Below are 24,245 nucleotides of genomic sequence, written 5' to 3' on the forward strand. Positions count from 1 at the left end.
ATAGGAATTGGGTTCCTGATGCCCAATCCTGCAAAACACCCAGGACTCTTCAAGAGACAGTGTGTGCTCTGTGGAGCTGAGGACACAAACCACCTTTGAAGATTAGGTCCTTATCAATAGCAGATCATCACAGTCTATGATTTCCTTTTGCCAGAACATTCACAAAATGCTAGAAGTGGCTCCATAAGGTCTGAATTGCCTGGTTTCACGAGAAAGTGGTCCAAGACTGCTATTCACTTGATTAAATAATGTGGATGTGAGTCTCTGCGCTTTTGCTGAACACTTCTGGGTCTATTAGAAAAATTCTTTCAAACTATTAAGCCAGAACCATATTAAACACTTGAAATGGAATTCATCTCATCTAACTTTAGGGCATGATTCATCCGACTGATTTTAGACATCTAGGGAGAGATGTATCACATCATTAAAAATACCTCATTCTTTCCACTGTCTGCAAATGGGGCCTGGAGTGACCAGCTCAGATGGAGATATATACCCACATTTGTCAAGATTATTTCAATCCAGCCCTCTCCCATAAACATATTAATGTAACCTCACTTTTGTAAGATTACAATGCAGAACAACTCTATAGCAAAGTAGTCCCTACAAAACCTGCCTCTTCCCTGTATCTTTGTCTCAACACAAAAGAATTACTTAGCATGACGAAAAAATAAAAATACGGAATAGACTTTTGCTTCTGAAAAATGAGAATGTCATGAGAACTATTTTACACAAATATATTTAGTCCAGTCCTCCTATCTTTATTTCCCACAAGCACTAACAGATGTTTGCATACCTCACGTCGTGTGATGGGAGACTGGCAATTGCATAGCCCCTATAGCCACACTGGAACAAACCCCAGTTTATTACAATATTTTTCACACAAACACAAGCAGATGAGCCAGAAATCTAAGGAGACAGTCTGTTATTGGAAAACTCTTTAGTTCAATTTTATTGATTTTAAAGGCTTAGATTGATGCACCTGAACTTTCGAACTTATCCTTCCAGAACTGAGCTGCTGAAGCTCCGAAGTTCACCCACTGCCTGCTTTACAGTCTCCCTGCATTTTCATGTTAGATAACTCCGTTTGCTCACAAAGGTAATCTAGGTAAGTTATGCACAGCTGGCATGCATAAATTGTGCATATCTGTGACATCTGCCAGTGGGAAAAACACTCCAAGTATGATGCATATTTCAAGAACGAGTGAATTAGTTCAAACTCAAGCTTTCCGGGTCATAATTGAATCAGATCTCTGGAAACATATGCAATATTTTAATGGCTTTGTCATAATTCAAGCTATTAATATTTACTGGACTGGATCATGAAACTATCCTAATAACAAAGGAAGTATAATACTTTTATTATACTGATAAAATCTTGCTAATGCTGTCTTGTTAAACAAGCCCCAAAAATTTATTCTAGTATTTTGTGCTTTTTCCTGACTTGCCGCATTTATGTGCATGTACAAGAACTACTGATCAAAGAAGTATTTGCATTTTTCTAACTCTTTTATTGGGTCTAGTCTTTAGCCTTCATGAAAGCAAAACTATACATACATTCTCTAATTAATATACCCTCAGAAGTCTGTGTTACCTCCTATGTGATAAAACACAGTGTGTGTCTGTGTATTTAACTAAATACCAAGATATTTCTTGTGGCTCCTTTAATTAAAAACAGTAGAAGAGGCTGAAGCATTAACTAATGTGGAGAAGGGTAAAGCATGGATTTTTTTACTTCCCACCAAGATCTCTTATCTCTGTGCAAGTAGTAGGCACCAAGGCTTTCACCTCTCTGGTAGCTGTACTTAAATCAGCAGCTCTGGACACTTTTGTAACAGGCTGGATGGTGTATGGACATGCACAGCCCACTCCAAGGCTTGTGGATGGCCCATGGGAAATCAGCACATAGTGGCTCGATCGGGAGCTGTGGGAACCCATCCAGCTTTCCGCCGGACCAGGACAAGCTGCCTGTTGCAACTGTTCCCATACAGCAGTCTTCAAGGCCATGATAAATGGCCCAGAGGCTAGGGACCGCAGACGGTCTGCAAAACCACACTGCCTTTCCCTCAGCCTGCCATGCATTTTGAGGATTGATATTAGTACATGACAGAAAAAATTGGAAATCGCTGTCCCAGCTGAATTTTTGTGCTTCCAGTGCAAACGTGCTGTGCAGGGAGGAAAAGGGAGAGAGCTGCTGGATCAGAACTGTACTGCATTGTAAAGTCCTTCTTCTGGAGCTCAGCTAATGGATTAGGAAGCAGATCCACTTACTATTAGTACCTGAAGGGAATAATACATTATTATTGACTTTTAATAAGTAGTGAAATGAAATTATAAACAGTGACAACTTTGGCTTCCAGGAAACCAATTTCTGACAGTGAGGGCTATCACTATCCCCATGGAGATGAGGATTTGTGATTTCTTGGTACAAAAGTGAGACAAAGCTATGAGTTAGAGAATATAAAAGTGTTTTGCAGGCAGTGCTCCTGCACTGGCTCCTGGTCTTGTCTGGAGGATATTGCAGCATGGTCCCTTTTAAACCTGTGAAAATCCTTTATTTCAGAGCCTTTCATGTGTAACAAAACGCTGACTATTTTTATGATAGATACATCTGTTTGAAACTTATAATGCTATTACTTAAAAATTGACCAGATAGTCTGCTCTTGAATGTACATGAAAATCTCTCAGATACAGAATTCTGATATTTTTACAGAACTGAACTTCTATGGCATTATTATTCACGTGCTGCAGGAGACAATGATTTCTGGTTAAGTTTTATGCAATTTATGCCTATTTTCGTCCACACTGAAGTCAATGGTAAGACACGAAGTCCTGCTGGCTGCTGCAGAAACAAAGGTTGGTTACTGAGAGACATGGCTGCTGAATTCTTGTACTGCTCTCTGTGTATGTGTGCATGTGTGCTTAAGATGCAGGAGACTTAGATGTATTGATTTTACAGCAGCTTTTTTCTTCGCTTTTAAATGAAGTGGAATGAGGAGCAAATAGCCTGGCAAACAAAAGAAACAGAACTATTATTATAACTGCCTGAGGTTTTTTACTCCAAGTGCAGAATCACAAGGAAGATTGGCTCTCAACTCTGTCCTATATACCCATGTGAAATCTCTGCCAAAATGTGGAGCAGCCTGAAATCCAGCCAAAAACCCACCCTGTCATCTACTGTAGCGTTAAAGGTCAGGTATAGTGCTTGCTTGCAGTTATTTAATAAAATACTTCATTGCTTTCCACACCTCTCTGCAAAAATGGGACTGGAAAAGGCCTTTCCACCTGCACTGCTTAGGTCAGGGGTCCTCTTCCTTGGAGACTGCTGGTGCATCGCAGTGGACCAGGCTGTTCTGCTACGGTCACACTCCAGGTTTATTCCAGTGGTGGCACTGACTGGTGGGAAACCACATCCCTCCCTCTCCTCTCCCTTCTTCTCCCCTTTCTTCCTCTCCCCTGGACGTTGGTTGATGGCTCTGATTATGGAGCCTCCAGGAAAGCGGTCTTTGTCGTAAAAGGCCAAAGTTCATCAACTTCCATTTACATCAGTAAACATGAACAATTCTTCCGGAGCCTGAGAAATCAATTCCCACAATACATCAGCCAGTCGTGCTTTAACTGACTGAATTGAAATGCCCCTTCTAATCTGCATCAGAGGAATAAAACCGATCCTATCGCATAATGTGTAAAGATGGGAGCGGAAGAGGGAGCGGTACTCACCATTGCACATGCAGCGCACATTCCTGTAAAAGCGGGGGCACACAAAACTAATTCGTGCCGTGCTATAGGTCATCAGGGAATGTGAATCAATAGATAGACTTTGCTCACAGTGTTGTTCCTGACAATCCAGTCCAGAGCAATTCTTCTCCAAGATAGCAGAAATGCGAATCACATTTTCCAAGTGTCTCCTTGCATTGGTAAGCTTCTGTATCAAATAGGCAGGCTTATAGAAACCACCGTTGTGCATCTGAACTGCAAACAGCATGTCAAGCTGATTGCTGCCTGCCACCGGCTGAATACTGATGATGTGCAGGCTGTCTTGTTTTTGGGAGAGCACTGCATTTCGCAAGGTACGCCTGAACCCGTGCATGTGAAGGCCCACAAAGTCTTCCGGGGAAACGTTCTCAAAACGGATGGTGACTGTGTTCTGCAGCATTTCTTGTAGCAATTGCTCAACGTGGACCACAACATCGATGGGCACCTGGAACCGGCCATCACTGACAGAGACATTCAGGACATACTTGCCGTTATCAAGCCCTCCAAGGGCAATGATCTTCCCATCATGGCTGTTGACCTTGAACAAACTTTTCTGCTCTGATTTTAGCGTATATGTAAGGACATCGTACACATCCTGATCTGTGGCATGAATTTTCCCAATAACTCCCCCAGGAAAATCATCTTCCATGGTGACAATGAAAATCTCCAGTGGAATGGCAGTCGGTTTGTGAATGCTCTCTTCAATAACCCTCACCTGAATGTAGGTGTGGGAAACCTGCTGAGGCTTCCCAGAGTCCTTTGCCTAATGTAATTTAGAAAAAATAAAAAATAAAAACCAAAATAAACCACACATATAATACAGCCAACAACCATAACTTCTTGCTATATATATTTTCACAGCATAAATAATTCTGAAGACCTCTCAAAAGAACTTCCCAAACGCATTTGCAAAAAACATATGTAAAGAAACATCTCAGCCATTTCTAGCAGTGGAACTTACAAACTCTTTAGGGAAGCACAGATATCTCATCTAAGTGGATTGCAGAGAGAAATGTGTCAGCAGAATGTCTCATTACTCAAACTGAAATGTTCCCAGGATCCCACAGCTATCACTTGTCCTCTTCACAACAGAGCCATTTGAATGTGGTATATTCTGCACCAAATGGAGTTTGGGCTCACTTCTACCTTGGAAAAGAGACTGAAGCCCAGTGAAATACCAGCATCAGTTTCTGCATTGCTTGGCATGCTCCAAAGTGTTTCAGACGCTGCTTAGTTTGTGTGGATGTGAGGGAGTTCAGAGCTTTTCTACAGCACTCTGTACTACTTTACCTGAAGCCAGCAAGAAACATGCTTGAAATAAATAAAATTTATCACCCTCCAAAAATGAAAGAGGGTGCTTGTGCTGTTACTAACGATAAAATATGAGAGCAGCACTGCACTTGGACAGATGACTGCATGACCCAGAGCACACATGATAGCATCATTTGCACTTTTTTATAGAGAGTAAAAGAGCAAGTATGACAAAAAACCCAAGGCCATCCTGACAGAAAGGTGTGCAAACTTGAATCAGTCTCCTTTCCTGCACTAAGAAAAATGTTGCATTGAAATCACCATTAAGATATACTGCTCCACACGTTTATTTGCTCCAGAGAAGAACAGAAGACTAAAATACCACTGGGCAGAGATGTAGCACACATTCAAAGATCTTTAAATTTGGACATGCGGAGGAAAATTTACAAGCTAAAAAAAAAAAAAAAAGACAGGATGGCAATAGTGATATGGACATTACTAGGAAAGGATTGGTAACTCTAAGACACTGTAAAAATCATTCATCCTCACTCCTAAAAGGGCTGGGTGGAGTACGTCAGAAAAGATTTTATGTATATGTGCACACACATACACATATACATGCACAGAGATTACATCCTATTCCACTTTCAATTTTGACATTATTTTTTAATAAACATAATACAGAGGAGGAACCTGATGGTGGAAAGGAGAAAGCAGCTCTCTGGCACATATGAACGGAAAGAAACATTTCTATGGTCTATACACAACAGGAAACTAAAATATGTTTTCACTGCAGAAATCTCTAAAGAAAATAATACTCAGAGGAATTAGGCCTCCACAATCCAACAGCGTGGTTTTCTGAACATGCTGGTGCATCTCAGACATTGTGGTCTAATATTTCATTTGCATGACATACTTGGATCTATATAGCTAGAGGATGTTCCTTAAATTTAATTCTAATGCCGGGTTTTGGCTATACTGGAACTTTGGCTAGCAAATTGCCCTGAAAGCAGGATATTTTAGGATGAAGGCACTGTAAGAGGGAAAGGTGAGGTTTTTTTATTTTCTAGAAGACTCAAAAAATGGGTTGCAGGAATATTAAATGGCAAACTAGTAAAACGTTGCTTTGATTTGAACTGTCTATTAGCATCAGAGTTTGTATTTTTTGAATTGCCACTCATTGAGGATGCTACTGCTACAAAGAGCATTAAGTGTGCTTGTAAAGGAGCAGACAGAGAAATTTATTTAGAGAAAATTTATTTTGAGAAATCAACCTTGGTAAAGCAAGTGGAGGAAGCCTGCATTTCAGACTTAGATGTGAGGACCATGTCCCATTTCAATGAAGAGGTGTAGTTCATTCCCTAGACTTGCATATTTACTGAACCCTACTACATTTTCTCTGGCAGGCCTGAGAGATGTGGACAAATTACTTTTGGATTTACAGTTTTTTGTAATCAAAATTACCCTGGTTACAAAGTTCCTCAACAATGAGTCTAAAGCTAAGTTTGAGCTGGACTTCTATTGCATGTCTTATTTTCACATTCTTTAAAAGCTAAGTTGACCTTGGAAATGTGATTTCATGAATTCTTGGTAGGCTTCCAAAAATTTATGATTAAATTTATGACTTAAAAGCAGAAGTGATTTTCCTTCCTAGAACAATATTTTGCTGTCACTTGTTCTGTGGTGTATTTATATGTACATAATGCATTTTCGCTTATTTTCCTCACTTAGCTACAGAATAAAAAAGATGAAAATCTTAAATCATAATGTCCGCTGCTCAGAAAATCCATTTCATGCAGAGGAAATTGGAAAGGTGGCTGGCTACCTATTTATATTTATATGAAATTAGGTTTAAGGACATCAAAGGAAATATACCATACTGTGCACTTGTAAATTGGAATGCATAGTATTTACTCATAGAATACAGTCAATTAAAGCCAACCCATACAGGTAATGTACAGATGACCTACCACTATGAGGGTTTTTGTTTCTGTGCAGATGCAAAAATCAAGCCATACCTGCACACAGAGCACATATTCGGTTGCAACCATGTGCTTGAAGATGACTGCAGATCTCAAGACGCCGTGAGGGTCCAGTGTAAACTCCTCCTCTTCATTGCCAGTGAGGATGGTGAAGGTAAAAGGGGGGCCATTGTGAAAAGAGTCTTTGTCTGTCACTACCAGCTGCAAAATGCTTGTGCCCACCGGTTTATTTTCCTTTACACATATACACAGTGTATAAAGAAAAGGATTAAAATGATACATATCACAATCATAAACCACCAGATATTGATGTTGAGAATATTCAGCTGAATGCTTTTTGCCCAAGACGGCATTTCACAAGCAGCGTTTATTTGGCACCGCTTACACCTCACGGACCGGTAGCAGAGATGGAGGTACCCACCACATCCCCAGGGACCGATGAGCTCTGCCTGATGCTGTGTCTGATCAGGGCTGACTTACCACTAAGACTTGCACCCTGAGCAAGGTGCGAAGAAGTGCGAACTCATCCCAGCTCAGACTTTTTGAGGCCAGAGTACAACTTTTGGCACAACAGGGATGAACGGTAAAATGTGTGACAGATGATGAGGCTAAAGAGCCTCATCAAACAGAAACTTACGGAAGAGTTAAGAAAGATGTGTTTATATTTTCCTTTAAATAAGATCACTGGATACATCTTTGGCAGATAAATCATCAAAAGCTACTTAACTGAAACCAAATGCTTTTGTATTTTAAAAGTCAGAGAAGTTTTGGATGCGCAGGATAAACTTACTTGAATTACAGCTGTATAGTTAGCTGGAGTAAATACAGGGCTATTATCGTTCACATCGGAAATGTCCACGTTGACCGTCACAGATGAAGACAAAGGAGGGATGCCGCTGTCTCTTGCCTGGATAACTAATGAATAACCAGATATCTGCAAAAAAGTGAAAACATTAAATCATCATGAAAGCGATCCTAAATTTTAACTCACGTTCCTTACACCCAGTGCACCACCTATGATATTCTAAGACAAGCTGTTTGGCCTCATTACCTTCCCTGCCCTTAGTATAATATTATCCTGTTTATTGCCACACTGTATCCCAACTTCTGTTTTATATAGGGCTATCAATAAACGTAACAGTTTCACTGTACTAAAATAACTGTATCAGATGATGCATTCCTGAAACAAAGGGGCAGACAAAAAATAAATGATGGATAACATCCAAACTCAGCCATTACCACTGTAGCTAACATTATCATCTCTCCTAGGTGTCAGCTGGGATATGTGACCTGATTCTATTTATCTTACAGTTGATTTCCAGGATATTATATAAATTACTTATTAAAGCCAACCTCAGTTTGACAGACAGTGTTTCTAACATGGTGATGGAGAACCAATAAAAAATTCACAGACACTTGGCTTAAACACACTGGAAAACATTTGGGACTACTAGGGGCAACACAGTCTCTGGAGCAACACGGTATTATCCACCATTCAGCAGAAGACACGGGTTTTTTGAGCGTACTTGTTTGCAAGAGCCACAAACTACTCAGCATGGTGTGGGCAGTTCAGTGCATTGCCCATGGGCCCTCTACGCACATATGTGCCCGTGCGTGAGGTGTGAGCGTATGTGACAATTTGCAAAAGCTCTGTCTACGCACAGCTTATGGATGACAGTTTGGTTTTATGAACTGCATCCTTATGTCAGCCTCCTTACGTCTTACGACTGCTTTTCACTGTATATCGCTCCTCGCTCCCCAGGGAGAGCTGCTGACACATCTGCCCGTGGATCCTTCTACGGGGGAGCGAGCAAAGGGCAAAACGCCTGCCAGATAAAACACCCCGCTCCTGCCTCTCGGTGCGGGGCTGGAAAGGGGAAAAACATGCCCCTGCAGAAGGGAACGATGTAATGTTAAAGCTGCTTTTTCAGGGTGAGAGAAAATCCAAAGCCATTTGAAAAATAAAAGCTGTTTGGGTAGGAGGGAGGAGTACAGGGTCAGTGTACAAAACAAGGGGGCTCTTCTGAGATGTGGGACCAAGCTAAAGAAAAAGATAACAGTTTTTTGGAGGCGTTGTACGGAGGAGTAAGAATGCGATTTGGTGGGGGTATAGTGGCAGAGGAGGGAGGAAGAATCCTGAACTATGGAAAGTCAAGAAACTGAGGCAGAGAATCAATCTTTTCTTTTTCTCTTTCGAGCTGTAATTTCTACTGCTAGCTAAAGTCAAGATTGACAGTTTTGCGGAGTCTCTCCCAAACTTTGTGTGTGTTTGCTTTCATTTCCATGTATCCCAGAACGGTAGGTGGCAAAAGTAATGGTTTCTGTGTGATTACAGCTCTGGAAATGAGTATCCTTAAACCACGGAAACCTGGGAGTCAGCACTGCCTTTGGGGATCTACAGCAGATGGGGCATCATGTATCATTTTCCCTGAAGGGGTCAGAAACACCTGTGTCTAGCAAATGTGCCAAGAAAGCAAAGAAAAAGACAATATCACAGCTTATTTTAACTGAGGGAAACTTTGGAAAATGCAGATCTAACAGAGCTGGCATTAAACGTGCACACGCCGGTGAGGGTGAATGTGTGTGCCTGAATGCAGGTGTACGTGAGTACACTTCAGAAACTAAACAAAATCATATTAAGAAATTAAGCCTGTGCTGTTTAAGAGAAATACATTACAGCAAATTTGTAACATGCACAGCCATTGTTACCTCCCCATCCTTGACAGTCTGCAGTAAAGTCATTCTGCCACCAAACACTGACAATTTAATCCTGCCTTTGTGATAAAATACAGAAAGGATATTTGCCACTAGTATAAGCAGTAGCCCTGCTTCCAGTAGAGAGCTTTTCCAGCTGAGCCCATATTCTGAGGATAGCAATCAGCTTCCCCAGTTTCGCGGATGCATTGCTCAGAGGCAGAAGACATGGATTTCTTTATGTGCCGCAAGACTTTTGAAGCCACGTAACACTCTCCTGCTCTGCTACTAGCACAGGCAACGGTATTTGTTTGTTTTTTTCCAACAGCTGCTAATTGCTAGCTATGGCAAAATGGTCATAAATCACCCTGAATGAATAATCTAGTGAGCAAACAAAGCAGCAGAATCTGTTTAATGAAGCACTCTTTCACTTTTGGTATAGCCTGGCCACTTCATAACATCAGCTCCCCAGTGACATGTTTTGCAGAGCGCTAATTAATGGCTGAGGTCTCAGCTTGGTGCTTGGTGCCACAATCTGGAGTATGTTGTAATCACTGCGTTGCACACACCGCTGCACGGGTGTGCTTGCACGCGCAGGAGAGAGGAGGCAGCTCATTAACACAGCAACAGCTGCCGGTGGCACCACAGGAGAAACCCAGGGTTGCTTTTTTCCCTGATCTGGCCTCAGGTGCCGTGTTGGTGCAGGATGGGAATGCTAGCAGAGCAGTTGGCTTGTAATAGGACTGGGGATAGGGTTGGGGTGGGAAGAAGTTGAACAACATTAGAAAGACCTGTCGGAGCATCTTAGGCTGATCGTTGCAGAGTATAAAAGAAGCTTCTTCAAAACAAGCTACAGCAGAGTTGAGATCTATACACATCTGTAAGTCATTGTAAGTTAAGAAGTCCCACATGTCTTACCCTTTCTCGGTCCAATTTCTTTTTAACCTTCACGAGTCCCAAAACAGGATCAACCGAAAATTCATTGTCTCGATCCCCATTCACTATGGAAAAATGAATCTGGCCATTGGAAGGACTGTCCACATCTTCTGCTATCAACTTTTTTGAAAGAAGAGTGAAAATTAGCAAAACAAATATTAAGCCATCTGTATGATACATTAATTGCTCAACACCCCAAAAAGTAAGACTTCATATTCCATCAGACTAGTTACATCTGAACTGCACACCTCTACAGCATCAAGCCAAGCATCAAGCCAATCGGTTTTTGATAGAAGGCTCCCCTTGGACCTTTTCAAAATTCTAGCCTTAAAACATACACAATATTTTAATCTTAATATACCATATACCACTTTCTTTCTGTTCCAAGATGAGAGTACTGTGAGGTTTGGTATGGCACACTGCATGCCAGACTACATAAATACTATGTATTTCACTGAAAAGTTGAATTCTGCCTTTCCAATAAAACCCACTTGTTTTTAGCTGACTCATGAAATGCAACGCCTTAAACATGCCATTGCTCTTTCACAGCATATCAGGGTTAAAAAGAAACAGTCGGTGCTACTACTACTTTCTTTTGGGGGGAAACCGGCAGCAGCCTGGAAACCGGTAGCAGACGCAGAGTATTGGCTAGAGAACAGTTTGAGTGATTCAAAATGCAGTAGTTATCATTATTAACCAGTGTAGCAGTATTTTATTAAAGGTCATGTAGCAGAGGGCTTCACCCTGCCTAAATGCCGCCCACGGCCTCACTCACCATTATCACCGAATCACCGATGGCGGCATCCTCGCTGATGACTGCGCTGTAGACCACCTGGCTGAATTTCGGTGCGTTGTCGTTAACATCTGTCACATTTACGTTCACGGTCGTAACGGCGCTCAGGGCTGGAGTACCTCCATCTTTTGCCTCCACTACTAAGTAGAAATCCTTACACGATTCATAATCCAAAGCTTCAAAAATGGAAATCGCTCCTTTGAAGCAAGGGAGGGAATGTCAACAGCCAGCGGAAAACAAATAATGCTATGGGCGAAGGGATTTGACTGTAGTAAACAGTACGGCATGCTATTTATCACCGTGGCACACATACAAAATATGTTGTTCTAACTGTAACACTGCCCAATCCAATAAAAATATTTGGTCAGGTTTCTACTGCTGTCGTTTGATTAAAGAATGATGCCAATTGCACTTGGGTTGCCTCTGCAGAAAGGACCTTCACAAGGCATGAAGCAATGAATGGTTTCTCTTGAAAATAGCTTTCATTATACGAGTATCGTAGATGGAAAAGTGGGGGCCATAGCCACCCATTTGCCTGGGCTCATGCACGCAGCCCGTGGGAGAACTGGATGCCGACTCTGGAAATCAGCCCTGACAAGTCAACAGAAATTCACTCCCACGTAATTAACTTCTCATGAATTAAATACAAATGAATGGGATATGAATACCTTTGAGAAATCAGTTGTCTATCATTTACGTGATTAAACAGGGACTTCCCCGCTCAACTAGGTTTATAAATTTTGGGTTCCCTCACCACACAATCAAAACTAAGACTCTCTGTAACTTGACTCACTCTGCCTCTAGGACAGAACCGCCTCTAGGACAGAAATGATTTTTATGCAAGCAAGTACATTGTTTCCCATGTACCCATAACCTTAACAAGAAGGGGGGAGTGGGCTGTACACAGATTACTAGTGATGCCTTGAAGGAGGTAATACTGAGCGTGGCAGGAAAGACTTAAAAGCAAATCCTAAAACTTGGCAAGCCAAATCCTTTTCAATATAGACCCATCAGGAGCAGGGATGTATGGGCTTAAAGGTCATTTAGTCCAACTGCTGCCCAACACAGGTCAGCTAAACCTAATCATTCTTGAAGGTACTCATCTCTAATGTTCTTATAAACCTCCAACAACAGCAGTTTCCTAACCTTCTTAGGAAATGTATTTCAGTACTTAATAATCATTACAGTTAGGAATTTCTTCCTATCATTTAACCGAAATAATCCAAATGCAATTTAAGCCCATTCACAACTTCTTTTCTCATGAGTGGGCATGGAGAAGTTTATTCCCCTCCTCTTTGTAGGTACTTTTTACAAGCTTGAATACTAACAGCATGTCTTCTCTTTTCTAGCCTAAATAGCCTCAATTCTTTCAGTCTTTCCCGGTAAGCCACATTTTACAGACCTCGGATCATTCTTCTTAATCTCGTCTGGGCTCTCTGCAAACGAATCCTACCTTTCAGCATGACTTGCTGGAAGCAGGAGCCCTGAAGAGAAGCTTCCAAGTGGCTAGCAGAGGGTTCCCACTGATAAATGGTGTGAGGGGCATTATTTTTCAAGCCCTGATCAGGCATGCTACATCAGCACCCGGCTGTCTGGAAACTGAGCTCCTGCCTCTAAACCGATAATAATGGAGCTGTCACACATTAATGAATAATAAATAGTTTTTTTTTTTCCCCGTGTGATTAAGCTTCATTATGGGTTTTTATTGATTTATCTCCTTGGCTTCATTGTCAAATGTGAAGTTAAGTATTGCTGTCTAGGTGTATTTATGTTTAAATTTTGTTAGCACTAATCAACATTATGAAGATAACAGACAACACACAATTATGTTAAGTCCCTTACATGTAAGGCAGTGGCCTCCGCAGAGTGGAGAGAGATTTTTGCACACAGTAATATAAATGACACAATGCATCAATTTGAGATTTTCCAGGTTACTGCTTATTACAGCTGCACTCAAACAAGTGTTACCTTCAGCTTTCAAAATCAAGATTGTTTTGCTCGGAAGCTCTGGTGGCAGATTTGTACTGGTCATCCCAAATGTTATGAGAATAAGGGGATTCACTACAGGAAGCACAGAAGAATCATAGCTTACTGTTGATGGATTAAAACCTCAATAAGGATAAAGAATATATCCCACTAAGAAAATTCAAAGAAAATGAGCCATTTGCACCAAATAAGGTAGCTTTTCTTAGTATTTCTTAAAAGAGAAGCAGCAGTATGTTTTTTAAATTTATGATGTATAACCAAAAAAAAATCCCCAAACCATGGCTGAAGTCAACTGTCAGACAACACAAATCAGGAGCAACCTAAGTCAGTGAAGTTGCATACAGTTGTATAAACAGCAATCACGTGTTAGGACTGCCAGCTATTTGGTCCTGATAGCACTGTCTGATGCTTGCTAAGGTCCAGACAGTTGAGGCTGTACTCAGCTGGTAAGCAGGTACTGCAAGTGTTCATATCTGTAAGGGCTGCACTGTTTGGCTAACGGGCTGTCACATCTACATTGACTTCAACAGACATACTAATGGAGAAAAGTATTCTCCACTCGAGTTGGGGCAGCTGAGTGTGACTGTAATTTACATCACTCTCCAACCTAAAATTGGTTTTTAACTGTGCAACTAATTCCACACTGACAAGCTTTGAGTCTCTGTTCTTGGAAATTTTTTGGTCCAAGAGCCTTCCCCAAAGCATTCATTTTTTTCTGATGCTTTCATTTTGCATTACAAGTAAGAGCCACTTTACAAACCTGTTTTTGAGTTAATCCTGAACTTCCCTTTCTCATTCCCTGATCTGATGAGATAGGCAATCTCAGCATTAGTACCAATGTCTTGGCTTGTAGCAAAAACAGAAAGGACCTCAGTGCCAGGTGAGGTGTCTTCAGGTACTGTAACAAGATAATCTCTTCTTTCAAACACAGGGGGGTTGTCATTAATGTCTAGCACTGTAATGGTAACGGTGGCAAATGAGGACAAGGTCAGCACAATGCTCTGATCTGAGGCCTTTACACTGATGTTATAGGAAGACTGAAGCTCTCTATCAAGTGGATGCTCCAAAATAATGATTCCCGATGACCGGTCAACTGAGAAGTAACCATCTGCGGAGTCTGCCAGGGAATATGTCACTTTTCTGTTCACACCTAAAAGAGAAGCAAATGTGAAAATGATAAAGTGAAATAAAGAAGACAACAACCTCTTCCCATCTAGCAGAAACCCTAAGCAAAATCTGCTATTACACTGATCATTTCCAATGGAGGTAGGAATGCCTGTGGGTACGGTATTGCTGAAAGTTTGGATGATCAGGACATGCTCTTCCCACATGTCAAATCCCTGTGGATAAGTTAAGTTCGTTCCCTCATCAAGATACTTTTTTAAAAGATCGCTTTGCAGAACTGCTGTGCAATGAAACTTGAAAGCAGAATCCAGATATGGTCCTTGCCCAGAAAAGCTTACAATTGAATTAGATGAGACAGGCAGAATACTGAAATTGGAAATGTCTCAGAGCACATCTTGAAGGAATAGAAATGTACATAAGGGAAAAATAAACCCATAAAAATACATCAGGTGGCACAGAATGTACTTGCTACCAGTGCTGCCTTGATTCCACTGTTGAGCAGCAAAATATTATCATAAGACGATACCTGTTAGACAAAAGCTGCATCAAAGAACTCCTGCCAGAATACGGACATTTTAGAAAGGAAAGTCCCCCACTCCTCCAGTTTGAGAGCAAAAATTGAGTTATATGAAAGATATCCTGTGTTTTTCAAATCCTGCCTGTATTTCTTAATACATAACACCTATCTGTTGCTGAATATGCAGATCTATGCTAAGGTGGTTGTCAGTAATAAGGCCTGAGGGGAAGGTACTGGCTTGGTTGCTTGCTGCACTACAGTGGGATAGCCATTTCAAATCTAATTAGAAGTGAACACAGATACAACCTAATTCAACTCCCTTCATGCTGGTTGATTTTGTGATTTGGTCCTGGGTGCTCCACTAAGAGATGATAAATAAAACACAAAGATCCACTAAAATGGAGACTCTCTGGTTTTAACATCTCTCACTTGAGCATTTGCTGCCCTTTTTGTTGGAGAACAGACTTTACAAGCCTGACATTAATCAGATGAACAAAAGCTACCAATCCCTTCTAGGCATATTTTGTTAATTTAAAATTTCTGACAGTATTATTCTGCTTTCCAGCAGCAAAGCATTGTAGAAATGTCTGATCAAAAGTAGCACAAATCACAGTTGTTTTCTGCTTGACATAGCAGGAGTAGAGCATCCACACAAGGGGGAGCTGGGAGACTTCTTCTTCAATCATATGCACGTAAAAGCAAGAGCAACTACAAATTCCCAGACCCTACTTCGAAAGCGTTAGGAATTACTACTTGGCCTCTTCAGGGAATAAAGTTTTTATGCAGTGCTTGAGACACCAGAGTATATTTCAAATGTTCAAATGTCTTTAAAATAAGGAAAATTTTAAATGGCAATATTGCAATGAACCAGGTTGTTGTTGCTTGTTTTTTTTTTTTTTTTTTTAATAACAGCAGAACCTCTCTATTCACCATGGCATCTCAAATGTGAAAAATACAGAGGCTGTCCTTCAGCAAAACAGGCAAAGCAGCCGAGGAGGTGACTCCTGTCCTAGAGACGAGGAACCGAGCTCAGCCGATGAACTAGTTGGAGACTCTTTCATGTGTTGAAACACCTAGACTCTGAATACCCTACAGTCTGCTGGAGACCATGCTCACCTCTTCACTTAGCCTCTTTATACATGCATCCAAATGCTCTGTCAGCTGACAATCAACCAAACTGACAAAAGTGAAAAAGGAGTAAAACCCTCTGGGAAGTGGAAGGTTTTGAGGGTCTGAATGGCTGGAGGTATGTCTATATTTCCTGCAAGGGAGGATCTCCTTCTGCTAAAAGTCCCCCCTGAACTTCCACTTACAAAAAGGAACAGACCTGACCAGAACAATTAATGAGCTAGTAATTAGAGCTGATCCCTGGGGATGCTGGAAAAGGGGATTTTGCCTGATTCAGAGCATGCAGTTGAACACCCAACCTATACATGGGTTTTAACTATAAAGCTATTTAGTATTCTGTACTGGGCTCTCTTGATGTCTGCCAGCTTCTACATAGAATTAAATACTTCTCTGAAGCAGGGACCTTAACACACACTTTCCACGCATATGTGTCTGTGACTGCAGGAGAGCCTTAGGCTGGTTTGGGTTCTTCTCTGGCACAAAAACCCAGTTTGATACTCACTACAGCATACCTGGGCACAAGACACAAGATTCAGATACCGCGGTCTTTAAAGGAGAAATAGCTAGAAAGGAGATGGCCTACCCATGACTTGTGTCTTGAAACACCCCAGAACTTCAGCAAGAATATCTTGCAAGGGGGAGTGAGGAGAGACAGAATGTGGTGATGTGACACCACGTAGGGTGAGTTTATGCACAGGAGGTGGTAACTCCGGTGACTGCAGTCTGATTGATACATAATCTGACCACTCCCCTTGTATTGTACTTCCTAAAGGTGATGTCCATTAATTAACAAAATATGAAAAATGTTTTTTGATAAGTGATTGCTAGTGATCCTACAATGAGAACAGTTCAGATACAGATTATGGTGTTCTGGTTGCTAACACTAATATAAGGGATTTTTAGGCAGAAATGGAGAGAGTTACTTCTTGAAAGCAAGTGCTTTTATTTTTCCTTCCTGGAAAACGAGAGTGGAATACAGAAGTTCCAGGGATGTGGGTTGTGTACCAGTCTGGTTTGATGATGAAAACAGTCTTATTTTTCCCAGGGGACCTGGAGGAAAAACTCTTACAGGTGAAAATGCCATTTTATGCAAGGAGAGACAGAAGATCAGAGCAGACGACCTGAGCTGGGACACTCACAGATACCAACCCTTGTTGGCTTTCAGCCTGAAGGCAGAGGCAGAATAGAAGGAGAAATGCAGAGGCAGATTTTTGGGAGGAAAATGAATTCAATGAAAAGCTGTGGCAGAAACAGCACTTTGAAGAAAGCGTTGCGTTAGATCAACAGCTGTTTCCACTCAGCTTCCTGACCCGAGGCTGGAAACAAAATGGACGCGAGGCAAAGGTGAAGTAGCAACTTATTTCTACTGAAATCCAAAATGCTTTAGTCCAGGGGGTACCATCTGCTGAGAGAGAAGCGTCCACCATGTGGCAGTGTGCTCCCCCCGCGTAAGCAGTAACACCAGTGGGGTTGTGACGGCTGCTTCCAGCTTACGCCGGACTTTGGGGACGGACGACAACACAGTAGCCAAGGGCTGTCTGGAGCAGTGACCCAAACATCTTACTGGTATGCAAATATGACTATAAGTCAATCATCTTACTCTATAAATAGTGGACAGCCCAGGGCCCGTTGAGCTCTCCTGCACAGCAGTGGGCTGCGTGCCAGGAACTCCCCTTGAGTAGGGACGCCTCTCAAGGTTACTCCTCGAGATTGAGAGATTCCTTGCCGCAACAGATCCTCAGTAAGTGACTAACAGCATGCTAAACTTTGAAATCTTAGCTAAATGATATAAAGGATTGATTGCACGTGTATAATCCTTCAGACATAAACCGTTGACCAAGTCTGGGACTAGGACTGGATCCAGCTGCACCTAGACACCCCTCTGAGAAGGAGTTTAGAAAGCAAGGGGGTCCTTTCTGAACCTCATGACTCAACGGGAGGGTCCCCCTGACAGTTCTGTCTGACCCTGTCCTCTGTGCAGTAAATAATCAAGTGTACCTTGCCATCGAATCTTATTAAACCACTATTGCATTTACCATTGAACTTTGTCAACCCACTGTTTTCTATCAATAAAATACATTTTTGCTTCTCTCTTACAAGTGAAGTGCACTCTCACTCCCCCTGTGACACACCAGTGTGAGTCAATGGCATCCCTGCCGTGGAGGCAATGGTAGATTCTGTGACTGTAAAGAAGATGTTTTCTGTGGAAAGGAAACAACTGCTCCAACACCATGGTTCCTGCATTGGTAAAGAGAGCAATCCTCCCACACCGCTTGCCTACAGCTGTTGGGGGATTAATGTTTGCAAACTGCGCTGTGTCTATTCACTCACTCACTTAAACTTCTCAGATTTCTAAGGTGCCAATCACGAACATAAGCTATTTGAACATGGAAAGCTTTGCAGGAGTTACTATTACTGTAAGAGGATTGCAGTACATTTTTTAAATAAAGGAATAAACAAGCACGTTTTCTATTTAGACTTGTATTAGCATATGATAGAATATTGCCCTTTGCCAAACATACAGCTGTCTAGTACCTCAAATGCCATCCTTCAAACAGGGTTTTTTTCTTGTTTTCTTCTGTACTAAAACAAAGGGGCATGCACTGAATGTCACATAATGACATCTTCTGTGTCATTAGTACTTTAAATAGCACCAGGGAAATTAAGTTCTCTTTATAATTCAGGAGTATCAAATTCCTCCTTGTCTAACTCATAGAATCATAGAATCATTTAGGTTGGAAAGGACCTCTAAGATCATCGAGTCCAACCGTTAGCCCAACACTGCTAAGTCCACCACTAAACCATGTCCCTAAGCACCACATCTACACGTCTTTTAAATACTTCCAGGGGTGGTGACTCAACCACTTCCCTCGGCAGCCTGTTCCAATGCTTGACAACCCTTTCAGGGAAGAAATTTTTGCTAATATCCAATCTAAACCTCTCCTGGCACAACTTGAGGCCATTTCCTCTCGTCCTATCGCTTGTTACTTGGGAGAAGAGACCAACCCCCACCTCGCTACAACCTCCTTTCAGGTAGTTGTAGAGCGCGATGAGGTCTCCCCTCAGCCTCCTCTTCTCCAGGCTAAACAGCCCCAGTTCCCTCAGCCGCTCCTCAGAAGACTTGTGCTCCAGGCCCTTCACCAGCCTCGTTGCCCTTCTCTGGACACGCTCCAGCACCTCAATGTCCTTCTTGTAGTGAGGGGCCCAAAACTGAACACAGGATTCGAGGTGCAGCTCAATTAAAAATGGTGGAGTTACAACATTGTTTGATCCAGACTGATACCAATTAAAAGGCTGAGCATTAATACAACAGGCGCAATCCCCATATGACAGGGAGTTTCTGCAATGGGCATTACCGGCCGATGGCATCACACTCAAACTAAAATTTATATGTATTAAAGGCCATACATAGTGTGTTTCTCCTTTCTGTTTTCATCTGTCACCCTGAACTCATTATTTAATGTGCTTCCCCAAGTATAGCTAGTCCACTCGTTCCTGTTTATCTCTGGAAAATGATGCATAACTTTGTCATCTGCTCGTTTTCATTATGAAAACCTATGGAAAAAAAAATAATGGCAAGCATTAAAAATAAACAAACAAGAAGTAACACAGAAAGCTGTCCACAAAGAGAGCTGTAAAAAAAAGTTATTTATTAATTTAGCTTGATTTGCAAGCATGATATCTGATTATTGTGCTTCCTCTTGCCTCTGTCTTTCATGGTGTGACCATTAACACCGGCATGTCCCTATGGCCTTTCCTGGTTACCCAAACGTTAACCACAACACCAATTACAACTTCATTAACAGCAAACAAGATAAAAGATGAATACTAAACCAGATTTTATAATACTCTATTCCATCATTTTGAGATGAAAGAGAAAAATCTTGCCAGAAGTACCTTGCTGAACTGTAGAAGAATATATAGCCCCATAGGGAAAATTTTTACAACTTAAGGAGAAAAGCTGGCCAAGTTCAATCCATAACACGGCTACTGAGACAGGCTTTCACTGCTTTGTCCCTTTTCCGTGGGGAAATGATAGCCTTAACCCCAAAGGCCTTTACTCATACCAGTGCTCCAGCAGAGTCACGGTACCATGGGATGAAAGCAGGGCCACAGAGGACAGAGGTGAAGATAACCAATCCCTTAGTGAAGGGAAATACCGGACAGAAATGGCAGGCATAAGCTTTTAGTGGTATGATACCTTCCACGGGTGTTTACAACCCTGCTTTCCATTTCATCTGGGTCGTGTGTTGTCTTTTTGGGTGGGAAGATGAGATCTGGATGGTTGGCTCACCCTCCCTCTCTTTTCTAGCAGAGATTTACATAGCCCAGGGTCCTGGCTTACATGACTTGACATGAATACTTGTTTCCATCAGTGCTCCTAAGTGATTCACTTCTTCATGCTGATCAGGCATAAGCCTGATTATTTTTCTGAAGTGGGGGAGACCATTTTGGATACACCTGATTTAGGGTTAAACACTGCAGCTGACAACATTGGGCAACATAGCCTGAAGCAATGGAATGCACATGTAGAGATATACATATAAAAAAACATACGCATGTATGTATGTGTGCATATATATACATACACAGACATACACACACATACATATATGTTTCAGTGATCCAGTTTAAATACAGGGCTTATTCAGTCAACATAATCCAAGAGGCGCAATTCTCCTTGTCTAGTTCTTTGCCTCCATGTTGTTAACAACGTCTTGGAAATCTCAAAAATTAAAGAAATTAATAGAAATGACAGAGTATAAAGATAGCAGGAATCTTGTGAGGTCATCTAATTTATCCCTGCGCAAAGGATGCAATTTATCCCCAAACACAGGCCTATCCTTTGATTGTGAACTTGCATAACCTCCTTGGATAACACAGCCCACCCTCACTTTTCCTACAGCTAAAAATCTTGTTCTGACTTTTTGCTGAGATTGAATAAAAATAATTAAAGATGAGGGGGAAAAAAGAACAAAGGTTGACTTCCTCCCTCAGAGCTATTTGTCTGATACCTGAAGACTGTTATACTTTATCATCTCAGTTCTCTTTTCCCTGGCACCCCTTCTCAACTGTTTTAATATTTCCTGGTAGCACACGTTTTCCAGACGTGTGATCTTTCTTGTAAATCTCCAGGTAGTCCACATCTTCCTGGAAGTGCTGTACCCAAAACTTGACACGGCCTTTCAGGTCACGATTTGCCAACACCAAGTAAACAGAAAGAACTATTTCTGTTTTCCAGCATTACTCTTGTTTAGCCATCTCATTAAAGTATTTGCCTTTTCACACGAGTATGAAAGTGTAAACATACATTCAGCCTGAGATTCACCATAATACAGCTGCTTCGCTGCAGTTCTGTTGCCCAGTCAGTCATTACCCAGACAATATTGGTGCACTTGGTTATTCTTATCTAAACACGGGATTTCACATTCATCTTGATGACTTGCATGGTATTTTTCCATACCACTTTTCCAACTGTTAAATCCCACAACTACGACTTTGACACTACCCAGGGTACTTGCAGCCCCATTCTGCTTTCTGACATCTAGCAATACAGACCTTATGCCTACTTATCCATCCAGGAATGAAAATAAGGGCAATGCTGCACCCAGTACCTTTCTTAACTTACCCCTCCAGTGTAACAGTCATTACAAACTCACCTGACAACAGTTTCATGTAGACCATGTTTCCCGAGCTTGCTTATAAAAGTATCATGCGGTACAATGTCAAAAACCTCACTAAACCTAAGCCGTACGACCCGTAATATTTCTTTCTATATGGGCTCTTCGTATGTCGCAGGAAGGAAATGAGATTGGTTTGATGACTTCTGCTTGCTGAACACAGACTAGCTCTTAGTCATCTTGATACAAATATTTTAATGCAAGTTGGGAGACTAAGTTCCCCTGCCTCCCTATCTGCAGCTTTAAAAATCTGGCCCTCTGAAAGATTCAACAACAGGGTCATATAGACTGACTACTTACAGGATTAGGTCTCCTGAGTGCCTAGGCATGGGAAGCAAAATAAGTAATATGAAGTAGGGCTTGTTTAGGCAGAAACCTAAGCTTTCTATCATAATCCCCAAACACCTTGTTTGTTTACCTCCTAACACTAGGTAAGTCTAAACTCCACAGAGCCTGACTATTATTTTTTATTTGGCAATTTTTCAGGGGCCCAATGTGATGTATCTCTGCATTCCTAAAAGTGCTTCTGCCTTCATTAAGAAGGCAAAAGCTAGGTTTTCTCCTGAACAGCTCACTGGGTGAACTTGGTGTCCTCAGGACTGGCCAGCCCACTGTGGGATGAGGCGCATTGCCCTCCCACTCTCCTTATGGAACAGAGGTCTAATGGTAAGGACGCTGTTCCAGGAAGGAGGAGTACAAGGGTACATTGCCATAGACTATTACTTTTCATTGAATAAGGCCTGGGGAACAGGCCCAATCACCCACCAGGCTACAGAGCAATGCTCACTCGTGTCTTTGTTTTTTTGACTCTGGCTGATTCCTGAATCCTTTTTCAAAACAGCTTCAGTGACAGTGGAAAGGATGCCCTACTTCACCTACAACCTCTTTCTTATGCAATGCTGTTTTGAATAGCTGCAGAAAAAGGAATTAATAATTCAGGTCTTCTATATCGTGCACTAACCCCTGGACTATTTTAAAAGTCAGTGAGGCAAAGATGTGGGTAAAGATATAGGAAGCTCCACGTTTTAAAGAGAATGAACCTCTGGAACCTCTGGAAAGGATCTTGTAATATTTATTTTACAAAAACTCAGATAATATCCAGAAATATCATCTAGCTAGTGCTGGTGTCATTGCCAAAGTTATCTATCTATTAGCTGTTGGGTTTTAGTAAATCTTCTGTCCTATTATCTCTGTTATTCTTCTTATTCACATTTCAATCCTTGTTTTCTTTTTCAGATCGTGAATGCCTCAAAAGTTTCTAGATCTATTTTAAAGGACCTGCCCAACATAAACAAACATGCAAACTAGAGGTTTGCTGTATACTGGCTTTGCCAGCAAATGCCAAAACCAGTATCTACTTCAGCATTTCTATTATTTTGTTACTTGCCATTATACATAATTCAGAGAACTGCTCTTTAATCAAGTTGTGACTGTCTTGCACTCCTTTCTGACACTTCTGCAATCTCACCTGGCAGCACTTTACCCTTCCCCAAGCCCAGCTGTGTGGCCCAGCAGTGTGTGCAACAGGCTCAGTTGCCCTAATTCCTTCAAGAGCAAAGCCCACTGTTGATAAGGTTGCAGTCTGTACTCATTATTTCCATGCACGTGTTCTTGAAAACGGTGATCCACTGAACAACCTAATGGAGTGATTTTTTTCTGTGCTGTTGCTCACCAGCACTTCGATGCCACTTTCTACAAACAAATGATAAACCTCGGAGAACTGTGTTCCTCAGTCATTATTTCTGATAAATATTTCATTTTTATTGTTTTAATGCTTTCTTCATTTTTCTCACTGACACAAGGAAAGGACAAGAAGAAAAAGAAGATACAATATGCTTGCTTCACCACCCTCCTGGAGGTAGGTACACTCCAGACTGGACTGACTGAAACCTAAAGGGAGAAGTTATATTACCATTCTTCCTTAGAAAAGAGATTTCTTATTTCCTGTGTACGTGATAAGGGTTTGGTTTTGGGTTTTTTTGACAAACCAAGTCTTTATTGAAACAACAAAATCACTGAGGGCAAACCTTGCAGGGAAAATATCAATTTTGTCACAGATTTCTCTGAAATCCAAGATGAAACTTTGCATCAGAAGCTGAAAGAAAACGGCACTCCTTCCCCCAGTTCGCCAGGTTCCCCAGCTGGTCACCGGGCAGATGACGGGCCACAGTTTGCTCCCATGTACTTCTTGGTGGAGAAGGCTGGGGCTAGGGAGCAGATGTCTCCTAGTGAGAAGGTCAAACGGCTTCCTCAGAAGGGCTGAGCCCCTTCTGCTGCAGCTCTTCCACTTTGTGCGAAGACGTGAATAATTAGTTCCCCACACCAAGAACCAGATTGATTAGAGACTTGATTGATTTAAACATTTTATAGAGTGGAAATTAGAAAGGCAAAAGCCC

The 24,245-nt window shown here is 41.6% G+C and overlaps 1 protein-coding gene across 1 annotated transcript in view; it reads right to left on the minus strand.

Annotated features, from left to right (window-relative positions):
• Positions 1–21,853, minus strand: part of LOC104078576 (protocadherin Fat 3-like) — a 56,520-nt gene extending 34,667 nt beyond the window's left edge. Inside the window, exons 1-8 of the mRNA XM_009580257.1 lie at positions 21,829–21,853; positions 14,159–14,548; positions 13,381–13,473; positions 11,395–11,609; positions 10,602–10,739; positions 7,780–7,923; positions 7,026–7,223; positions 3,721–4,519 (exon numbers count right to left, since the gene is read on the minus strand). Coding sequence (XP_009578552.1) covers positions 3,721–4,519; positions 7,026–7,223; positions 7,780–7,923; positions 10,602–10,739; positions 11,395–11,609; positions 13,381–13,473; positions 14,159–14,548; positions 21,829–21,853 — 2,002 coding nt within the window. The remainder of the gene's footprint in view (positions 1–3,720; positions 4,520–7,025; positions 7,224–7,779; positions 7,924–10,601; positions 10,740–11,394; positions 11,610–13,380; positions 13,474–14,158; positions 14,549–21,828) is intronic.
• Between the last annotated feature and the right edge of the window lie 2,392 nt (positions 21,854–24,245).

The sequence above is a fragment of the Fulmarus glacialis genome, unplaced genomic scaffold (genome assembly GCF_000690835.1).
Source record: "Fulmarus glacialis isolate BGI_N327 unplaced genomic scaffold, ASM69083v1 scaffold16176, whole genome shotgun sequence".
In the NCBI taxonomy this organism is placed as follows: Eukaryota; Metazoa; Chordata; class Aves; order Procellariiformes; family Procellariidae; genus Fulmarus; species Fulmarus glacialis.